The 11,187-nt window shown below is 40.2% G+C and overlaps 1 protein-coding gene across 1 annotated transcript; it reads left to right on the forward strand.

The window, feature by feature from the left end:
- Positions 1-4,893: 4,893 nt before the first annotated feature.
- Positions 4,894-8,744, forward strand: LOC102859652 (chromosome unknown open reading frame, human C3orf43). The gene is made up of 3 exons (XM_006884290.1): positions 4,894-4,919; positions 6,971-7,120; positions 8,300-8,744. Exons 1-3 carry the CDS (start codon positions 4,894-4,896, stop codon positions 8,742-8,744), a joined length of 621 nt encoding a protein of 206 aa, XP_006884352.1.
- Positions 8,745-11,187: the final 2,443 nt, after the last annotated feature.

Below are 11,187 nucleotides of genomic sequence, written 5' to 3' on the forward strand. Positions count from 1 at the left end.
GATTCCCTCCCTTTTTTTCTCACATCAATCATCTGCTCAAAACCCACTGATGGTTCCCTGAAGACATCATATGCTTTTACACCTCCTGATTTTGATCAATTTCTCTGACTTCCTTCTCTATTAATCAAAGATTTACATTTCCCTCTGGGGTTATGCTAAACCACTCTCAGTGTTTTGTTGTTAGATGACATCAAGTGGATTCCAACTCACAGTGACCCTGTGAACAACAGATTTGAACCTTGTCCTTTTATCATCCCCTTATCTCTGATATGCTCAAACCCTTTGTTAACTTTATTACCCTGTCAGCCCATATTGTTGAGGGCCTTTTGTGTCTTCTCTGAGTATGCTAATGAAAGGTGGAGGGTCAAGTGGCTGCTTTGTTTTCAGTATGACCTTTACCCTAATTACCCAGGACTCTAAATTTTTTTTCATTATTTTTTGTGTGTACCATCAAATCAGATCTGACCGGTACAGGAGGAGGTTGTTCCTCCTCCTCCAGCAGAGTATCTGGTAGATTCGAACCACTCGCCTCTGAGATTGCAGTGCAGTTTCTTGCCACTAGGCCACCAGAGCTCACCATTACGTATGATTTTTTTTAAAGTTCAGTGAATCTGGTACAACCACTATGGAAGGCTGTATGGCACTTTCTCAAAAAGTTGCAAATAGAAATACCATTTGATGCAGTAATTACACTACTGGGAACATACCCTAACCATAACCATAACCACCACCCAAGCAGATATATGTACACCCATGTTTATTGTGGATTTGTTCACATAGTAAAGAGTTGGAAACAACCCAAGTGCCCATCAACAAACGAATGGATAGGGAAGCTCTGGTATATTCACACAATGGAATATTATGCTGCATTGAAAAACAAGGAACTCATGAAATATTATACAAAATGGGTGACCCTGGAGGACATTATGCTGAGTGAAATATCTCAGTCACAAAAGGACAAATACTGCATAGTGCCACTGTTGTAAAATGGGACTGACATAGGGTTGAGGGAAGATTGAGAAAGATGGGATAAATATGTACACTGCATTGAAACAGATGAGGGAGAGAACCGTTTAAAAGGTATATAGTATTAGGTATTATTGTCATGACAGGAGTCCAGAATGAAGGCTGCACAGTGGAGTGGATTTGGGGGGAGGGATTATATAACAATGAAAGAAATTTTCTTTTACTGTTTGAAGAGAAGAGTGAATTGGGGGGAAGGGAGTGGGCAGGAAGAAAAGTGCAACAATGAATGAATGGAAACCCTAAGTCTCTGTTAACTTTAATTAAAATTAATTTTTAAAAGTCCACACTGCAACCCACTGGGAGGTCATTGACACTCTAGTGCTTGATGACACCATTGGGGTGGATGATGAAGAGACCTCTTAGTGCAATACCAGGGCCCTCCAACAGCACACCGTAATCTCGTGAGATCTGCTTCATTAACTCTGACAGGAGGGGATGTTAATGTGGTCCAACCCACTGCTCTTCCTAGATGTATTTATCCAGGCCAGATGGCTAAAGGGGGAATCCACAGATACGGCCACAACCTCACAGTTCACATTCGTTGGCCTTGTCTCTAAACGCAACAATTTCTGTAGGACACACAAAGGTGAAGGCATTCCAGTTTGTGGAGGCCCATGGCAAAGTCTGCCAGGCCAACTGGACGCCTGATTCTCTTACAATCTGAAGGACCCCCGAACCGCTGGTCCTGTTCTGTCCTGAGTGGACAGCGAAGACCCAAGACTCCAAGACACCGGCTTGATGCAACAGCAAGAGATACAACTGGGTATCAGCTTCTCATTGGGTGATGAAAGCACAGTTTGAATTCATTGGTTCAGTGTTCGCTCAGGGTTTACACAGCATTTTTGCACGTAGCACTTGCGGCAGTCACGTAGCACATGTAGCAGTTCACAAATTCTTAAGTATACAATGAGTTCAAACTCCAGGGCAGTGGAAAAGCACAAGATACATTGGTTATCAGTCGGGAAACAAAGGCACATGGGTTATCAATTGAGAAACAATCTCTGCTTGTTTGCTCTGCCCTTCTGCTAGCCATTCTTGAAATACTGTTGCCTTGGATACAGCTGGGTGTGGGGCTCTACCAGGGACAATGGAAAAATTCCTGAGTTTAACTTAGCTGAGAACTATAGAAACCTGAGTTTAATTCAGCTGAGAACTATAGGGACTATTTTAATTTCAATCTTTTCAAATCAAGCCAAGCCCAACTGCTTCTAAAGAATATTTTGAGACAGTCAATGAGTAAGTGGGTCACTCGTGTGCATCTGTAGAGCTGTTTACGCTAGAGAAGAACCCCGAGGTAGAGACCCCAGTGTGTGCTTCAAAGGTGATTGTTTATAGAGGGAGGGAGCAATGCTCATATTCATAAATATTACTCTAAATATTTTTGTGACATAGCTAAAGGCTGTTGAAACTTGGTTAGCTCCAGTGTAAGGAGTCTTACCTGTAACATCTCGATGGCTAGCTACAATGTCTGTTCACCTCTACCTTGGATCATGTTTTCAATGAGAAAAAGAAACTTCTATCTTAGCTTTATTTACAGTATACACATCAATAGTAGGAGACATTTACAGCTTCTGATCAACATCCTGAACTCGTCTCCTTGAATTCCTTCTTTATTAAACTCAGTTTTCTCTTAAGATCAACAAAAATCATTGTTCCAAGTTGTTAGCTTCTGAGGTCTGCTCCTGCAATGAATGTGTATGTGATTGAAAGAATATGTGAATCATGTTTTGAGGAGAACACAATGACAGAATGACTTCCCTGGTCATGCATGATTCCCATCCCTGGTACCATGTTTACACAGTTCACTTGTTCTGTCTACATACATTTCTAGATATTGTTTGTGTCTAGTGAATTATGTTTATTGGGCCTAAGGGTTGGATTTTTAAATCATTGTAATTACCTTCTTTCTTCAAGTGCTCAATGTAAAGTATATAATGAAAAATAAACTTATTTTAAAATTAAAAAAAAAAAGTTCAGTGAATCACTTAGCTGCTAACTGAAAGTTTGGTTATTGGAACCTACCAGCCACACTGCAGGAGAAAGATATGCAGTCTGCTTACATAGAGACTTACAGTCTTAGAAATTCCATGGAGCTGTTCTACACTGTCCTATGGGATCTCTATCAACTTTGCAGCAATGGGTTTTGGTATTTGTTTATTACTTCCTTTTAGTAGTATAGATTTCTTTTTCTACTACTTCCTTTTGGTGGTATAGTTTTTAAGTATTCTGTCCTATTAAATTTTAAACCCTTTGAGAATGTGAATTCCATTTTATATTTGTTTCTCTTCACAATATCTAATTCCAGCAGCATTGTTGTTATTGATAAGTACTGTTGGGTTGATTTTGAACTCATGGTGTTCCCATGTGACCAAGCAGGACTATTCCATAGGGCTTTCTAAACTGTAATCTTTACAGTTGCCAATCACGAAGTCTTCTTCCGGATGAACCACTAGGTGGGTTCTAACCACCAATCTTTTCGTTAGCGGCCAAGTGCCTACCTTGTTGTGCCACCAGGACTCATGGTCTCCAGGATAAAAGTTCTAAATAAACATTTATTAGTTCCTGGTTGCCTTAAACATCTAATACTGCTGTAACGGAGATGCCTCAAGTGGATGGCTTTAAACAAATAGACATTCATTTTTGTAAAAAGAGCAAAGGTGGCATGGAGACAGCCGAGTTTAACCTCTACAATCTCCACAAAGAGGCTCCATCCCCATTAAGAACATCCACAACACAAAACTAATTCCCATGAAGTCAGGTGTCAGACATGCGCCCACATTGCTGCACTCTTATTGTTAGGTGTTGTACATTATGACCCATAGTGACACTATGAACAACAGATCTGAACCCTGTTCTATCCTGTGCCATCCTCACACTTCCTGACACCTGATTCTTCAGGCTGACATCATTGCTCTTTAGCACTCTGGAGAGATCTCTGACAGTGTCAGTTCTTAATTGGGAAGCTTGATACCACAAACAAAGTAATCCATGTATTCTAACCATCACCTTTGTCAGAGTTTCACCACTTTCTGTCCCCAGGTCCAGAAAGATCACTCTCCACTGCTGGTGATCTTTCTGCTTTTATGTCTAGTGAGAGAAAAGTTATTATAGGCCATCTTCTGGAAATTGCCTTTACATCCAGTAAGGGGTGTGATGGGATTAAGAGAGTGTTGCATTTCACCCTTAATCTTTCTGAAAGTATTTAACAGATTGTGGAGGATCATTACATAGCGTCCCGTCCACATTCTATTATATACATGCATTTTTGGAGGAGTGGGGCACAATGCAATCTATGACACTGATGACATATTTTTGGCTTGATATAATAATGTCATAAAAAGTCTGGGCCTTTTTAAAACCTAATTTAGGTTTTAACTGAATAATGAAGCTGTTAAAATGTAAAGTGATGATTATTTCCATTAAATTTTATCCTAAGTGTATATTCATCCTAAATTTTATCTTAGCGTGCATATTCATATGTACATGTGTACATAGTTACCGGAAAATACACAGGACCACAGTTACATGTGGTTATTGTGCTCTGTTAAGAGTACTAGTACTGTCACTCACTTTTCAGAGTCAGATATCACAGTGCATTCCAGGACACCTGTGTTCACGTGGTAATCTTTGAAACTATATTTGGGTCTAAAGGCTATTAAAAGCTTCTGGTACTGATGACCTTTCAGGCAGAACTGAGATTGGGCATTCATGCCACTGCTGCCTGTTGCTGAGTGGATTCAAAACGACTGAGTTTTTGCTGCATTTCATTTCTTTTTGCTTTAAGAAGATGACCACTGAAACTACAACACTGATATCCTTGAGAGAGGCAATGAAAAGGTCACTGAGGGCTGCAGGGAGGGAATATGCATGGGTCTGCTTTCCTGGGCAGAGGGGTAAGAGGACTACAAAAAATAAAAATAGGCCAAGAACTAGATCTACACTAATTCTGTTTCTTCTGTGTCAGTGTGGCTCAAGTCTTCTAAAAGTGTGTAAATTAAAAATAAAAATCTACTCCTAGGTAGTGTAACTCCATCAGTTTATTGAGAACCCACTGTGTATGGAATACAAAATGCCAGGAAAACAAAAATAAAATACAGTTTGTGCTGTCAAGGAGTTCACAAACTTTAGGAATGGCCAAATTAAATACACTGCTTTCTTGTCAATTCTAATTCATACCAACCTTAAGGGATGGAGTAGAGTTGCTCCCCAGGGTTCCCAGGGGGGTTACCTTTACAGAAGCAGATTGCCAGGTATTTAATCCCCATGAAGCAACTGATAGATTCGAACTGCCATCTTTTTAAGCTAGCAGCCTAGCTCTTTAGCCACCGCAACACCAAGGTTCCTGTAGGAATGACTGAATATTAAAATTATACAGCCTCTCAAAACCCACTGGAGGGTACAGTACACACTTGACAATACACAACAACCACTTTAAGATGGTGCTGTTCTTACAGTGCTGTGGAAATGTGAAAGATTAATGGATTTTTGCCTTTGACACTAGAAGAAGGAAGTCTTCCCATAGAGCTATTTAAGCTGGATCTTAAAGAATGAGTAGGAATCTTATAATGAAAAATATGGGAAGAAATTCCATAGACTGAGGAAACGATGTCTTCTATGATGTGTGAGAGGACTGGCAAAGGAGAGAAAGGGAAAGAATTGAAAATCTTTCCTGAGGAAACCCACCTTTGCTCTGATGTTGTCGCTGGAAAGTCGTGGTGGTATGAAAGGCATTGAAGCCATGGAATGACATGATTTGGTTGGTTTGTGACAGAAGGAGTTAGTTCAACTTTACGCCATTGAGTTTAACATCTTTTCCCAGGTGGAGATTTTCAAAAGAGAGTTAAAAAAAACAAGTTTAGAGTCAAATGAGGGTCATAACTGAAACTGAATTCACTTAAGAGAAATTTAAGATTAAAAAGAGAAAATAGCCAAGGATGGAGTTTAGGACAACTGCAAAGTTTTCCAAGTCAGGGGACATAGATGTTCAGGTAAGTGGCAGGTGTATCCCTTCCTTCATAAAAGACAACATGGATGACCTAGGCCAGTTCTGGTGCTGCAGTTCTTTGTGGTTCGAGTGGACATAATCCCAGTGCCATAGCACCTTCTGATGAAAACAGCTGTTGAGAATACTGAAATCCCCACATGGGATTACACAGCTCAACATCTCGTTCACATCACACATAACAATCATTCAAAAAGCATTTTAATATTTCTTTGTAAAAACTCTGCTGGATTTCAGGGAATGAGCAAAAGATATACAAGAAATAGTCTTGTTCCATCCCACTCCCTACTCCTTGGAGCATACCATCTAGTTAATGAAAAGCTAGCCCTACAAATAAAGCAGGATTTAGGGTATGACAGCTGGTCTAGGCGGCCCTTGTGAGAGAAACGTTGGAGGGTGAGGAGTTCTCCAGGTGGAGATGCTGGGCGATTCAGGGAGGAAGTGGAATTTGAGCCAAACACACACTGTTGTCAAGTTCTGGAATGATAGCAAACAGCCATCAGGTTTCTGAGGCTAGCTGGTAGATTTGAACTGCTGGTTTAAGAGAGTCTGAGCAAGGTGAAGAAAGTCACCTGGTCTCAGCATTATCTGACATTAGATCTCAATCTTCCCAAGCTGCAGTACCTGAAAAATGGTGAAAAGAACTTTCACTTTCTGTGGTTATTATGAGAATCAAGTAAAGTAATGCTTGTTTCAAGTAAAAATAACAGGACGGAGACAAGATATGGCAGATAATTTGAAAAATTATAAAATATTGGCAATAAAAGGAATTAAAGAATGCAAATGGCAAATGGTAACATCTGTTCATAATTTTAAATTTAAATCCTAGCCAAATTCAGTAATGCTCGACGTCAATGCCTTAGAGCCTTTTTTAAGAAAAATAAATAAAACACCAAAACTTCACTTGACTTAAACTAACCCTTAATACTTTTTAATCTGTAGAGTAGACAACAAACTCCAAATGTTAGAAGCACAGTTCAAAGAATTGGACTTTGCCAAAGATAATCTCACAGAGAAATTTGAATATCATAGCAAGACTTTGGCAAGCCAGGCAGCCCAAGATGAGATGTGGACAGCAGTTCTAGCCCTCAGGTGAGTATCCAGTAAGTAAGTAATAGTGGCTTTGTGAGAGCTTGCACTGGTCATTTCAAGAAATTTCTTAATGTGGTTCTGACAATTTCATAATTCTGGTTCATTTATTAAAATAGTTCATGAGCGTGTGCACACACATATATGTTGTTAGGCTTTTGAATCAAGTACAACCCATAGGGACCCTATGAACAACAAATCTGAACCCTGTCCTATTCTGTGCCATCCTCATAATCTCTGACACGCTAGAACCCCTTGTGACAGTCACTGTGTCAATCCATCTGTTTGAGGGTCTTCCTCTCCTTTGCTGACCCTCTGCCTTTTCAAGCATGATGTCCCTCTCTAAGGAATAGCCTCCCCTAGCGTGTGTGTGTGTGTGTGTATTTATATGTACACACACACACACACACACACACTGGTGGCTCAGTGGCAAGAAGCTGCCCTGCAATCCCAACGGCACATGGTTCAGGGCCACCAGCTGCTCCGCAGGAGAAGGATGGGCAATCACGCGTGCAGATACCACCTCTGAAATCCTACTGAGGGTCAGCTATGGTTCGGTTCCAGGCACCGTAGTATACACCTCATCACAGAGCTTCTTGCTTGTCAAAATCTTACTAGCAGAAATGAATAATATAATTCCTTTGTAAAGGAAATTATTTTATGGTGGACTGAAAGCTAACCTGTCCAGTCTAGGCTCTATTACTAAAGTATTATCTAAAATATAACAGCTGATTGCCCTAGTTATTTTGTAATTTTTTTTACATTATCCTAACTTTGTTGTTATGTGCCAGTTGAGTCAATTGCAACTCGTAGCAACTCTGTACATAATAGCTCTAAACCCTGCCCTATCCTGTGCCAATCTCACTGTCTCCATCACACCTCCCCCTATTACCTTAGTTATTATCCTAAAGCATCCATTTGGTGTTTGTATGTAAAGAGTTCTACTGCTAGAGGAGCTCTGGTGGCCTAGTGGCAAGAAGCTGCACTGCAAACCCAGAGGCGCACAGTTTGAATCCACCAGATGCTCCTCCTGTACCAGTCAGATCCGATTTGACGGTACATACACACACACACACACACACACACACACACACACACACACACTCTAATAATAATAATTATTATTATTATTATTTTAAAAAAGAGTTCTACTGCTTAAGAACTTTCCCACCTTTGTTATAGGTTCACTTCAATGGAGATGAATATTTTATACAGCTATGTCATTGAAGTCTTTATCTGCTTACACACTCGAGTGCTTGCAAAGCTGCCAGACCTGATGAGAAGTCTTCCCACCTTAGCCTCTGTCCTTAGACGCAGAATCAAGAACAAGAACATCAGGGTCGTGTGGGAGTCTGTCCTGGAGGAGTTCGGGCTGCAAGACGGAGACATCACTGCACTCTGTACCTTCTTCATCGCGTATGGTAACAAGGCTGAACACTACCCTGCTAACGTGAGGCAGATGTACATCAGGGATGTCACTTTCTTGATCACGAACATGGTGAAGAACCAGGCTCTGCAGGATGCTTTGCTGAGGGCTGTCCAGGTAATCGAGAAGGGAAAAGTAGTGAGGGCCTCCAAAGAACAAAAGTCACCCCTCAAAGAGTTTATACCATCGTTCAAAAAGTAACCTGAAGTCCTGTCACCTAGTAATTTCCTTTCTTGAGATAATTCAGCACAATAAATGCCTACTGTGTAGCCACATGGAAGAATGCAGAAGCTCTTTGTGTAGTAAAAGGAAGTTATCACAAAGATAAATTGTTGGGTTTTAAATATTTATGTCTAGTATTCTTTGTTAGATGGAGGTCACCTCCAGAATCAACTAGCCCTGAAAATGGATGGCCCTGGAGCTTCAGACCCATACCCGGCCGTCGTAGGTCTTGAGGCGAAAACAATCTCAATCTGTTCTTCGCTCTTTATGCGCGGCGGGGGCGGGGGTGACTAAAACAAGTATGTACATATTAGCTAATATATCCATAAATTTCTGAAGAGAGATACAAAACATTAAATTGACTATATTGGAGAGGAAATACAAAAGCTAGGGAGTCAAAACTAGGATACAATATTTTCACTGTTTATTCATTTTTCATATTTTTTTAATTTTGAAAGACAGTTGTATAATGTATTTTAAAAAAACAAGCATTTTTAAGAAAACAAAACTAAAAATGATACAGCAGTAGTGTTAGAGGTGCCGGCTTTCTCTAACTTCATGAGAGACGAGAGACTCACCAGTAGCCCAAAGTTGATTTCTGTGAGGCAGAAGTAGGGTTTATCTATCTCCTCTGTCCATCCTTCTTACCAATTCTGACACCAATCATCCTGTCCCTGGCACTTACTTTCTTACTGCGTTCAGTAGTTCATTGCAATATAGAGCTCATAGACAGTATTCACAATTATGGAGTCTATTGGGGAAACAACATGTTACAATGCAGGATCAGGGAAGAGTCTGGACAGAGTTTTTCAGTCAAGATAACTGCTCCTCAACTGGGCCTACAGGCAGGCTGCTCCTTCGAGGCAAGGATTCTGAATATGTCTGACATACTTTGACATGTTGCAAGGATGGACCAGTCCTTGGAGAGAGAAATCATGCTTGAAAGGGTGGAGAGACAGCACAGGAGAGGAAGACCCTCAATGAGATGGATTGATTCAGTGACTGGGTTAATGGGGGTAGGTGTGCCAGAGACAATGAGATTGGCACAGGATAGAGCAGGGTTTTAGGCTGTTGTGCATAGGGTTGTGATGAGTCACAGGTGACTCGATGACACATAACAACATGATGTTGCCTCTTGTCCAGTGGTGAGAAATTTTGTTTTATTGATATTGAGATGCAACCCATATTGAAGGCTGTAGTCTTTAATCTTCACCAAGTGCATCAAGTCTTCTTCACTTTCTGCAAGCAAGGTTATGTCATCTGCATGATGCAGGTTGCTAATGAGTCTTCCTCCACCCTGATGCCATATTCTTCTTCATAGTCTAGCTTCATGAATGATTTGCTCAGCGTGCAGATTGGATAGGTATGGAGAAAGGATACAACCCTTACGCACATCTTTCCTGATTTTAAACCATTCAGTGTTCCCTTGTTTCCTAGTAAGGGTACTGCAGCTGACCTCCACTAACTCAACAAGGGGCAAGAGTCCCCATCCACTACACATAATTTATTCCTATGAGGTCAGACATCCCCCACGCTTCCTGAATCTATTTTTTTAACAGTATACTTTGGTATGAGTTTTTTGGTTTGGTTATTTATTATATAGATTTATTGACAAAGTTTGTGTACATTGTATTTCACATTGGATCTTTTCCATTTGCTTTACCCACTCCTCCCTCCACCCATAAGATTGTGAGACCCTATGATTAACCACCCCCACCCCCTGCTCTTCCTCACCCCTCTGCTCACACCTTCTTCACCCCCCTTAGATCCTCATACTTGTTCTATAATAATGGTCTTATACAAAATTTGTTTTTATGGAATAGGGTTCATTCACTTAGCATAATACTCTCCAGTATAATGTAATACAAGTTAGGTAGTAATATACAAAATCATTGTCCTGTGTGATGCATAGTATTCCATCATGTAAATGCACCATAATATCTCAATCCATTCTATTGTGGTTGGACATTTGAGCTGTTTCCATGTTCTTGTGATGGTGAATAATGCTGCTGTGAACACTGGTGTACAAGTCTCTGTTTGTGCCTCAGTTCTAATTCTCTCTGGGTATATGCCAAGTAGTAGAATAGCTGGGTCATACATAACTTCTATGGTCAGCTTTTTGAGGAAACGCCAAACTGCTTTCTAGAGTGTTTGTACCATTTTACAATCCCACCAACAATGTATAAGAGATTTTTTTAAGCATTATTTTAGTTGGATTTCATGCAGTCTTTCATAAATGTTGTGTTTCATTCATGTACATTGTGGAGTGTTTTTCTTTTTTAAATGAATCTGCAATGTTATTATTTCTCTTATAGCTACAATTTTCTAAATTAAAACCACAATGTCAAATACCATCATTGGTACATTCGGGATTTCATTTTTCATCACTTTTGTTTCAAGCCCTAAATAATATACTATCTTA

This window comes from Elephantulus edwardii, unplaced genomic scaffold, assembly GCF_000299155.1.
Source record: "Elephantulus edwardii isolate Elephantulus edwardi_28Jun2011 unplaced genomic scaffold, EleEdw1.0 scaffold00032, whole genome shotgun sequence".
Taxonomy (NCBI): Eukaryota; Metazoa; Chordata; class Mammalia; order Macroscelidea; family Macroscelididae; genus Elephantulus; species Elephantulus edwardii.

Bases quoted from the DNA above. Each gene is read 5' to 3' on its own strand.
- LOC102859652 (XM_006884290.1), top strand. From the start codon at position 4,894: ATGGGTCTGCTTTCCTGGGCAGAGGG. The intron at 4,920-6,970 runs GTAAGAGGACTA...TTTAATCTGTAG, and splicing joins CTGCTTTCCTGGGCAGAGGG to AGTAGACAACAAACTCCAAA. The intron at 7,121-8,299 runs GTGAGTATCCAG...CCTTTGTTATAG, and splicing joins ACAGCAGTTCTAGCCCTCAG to GTTCACTTCAATGGAGATGA.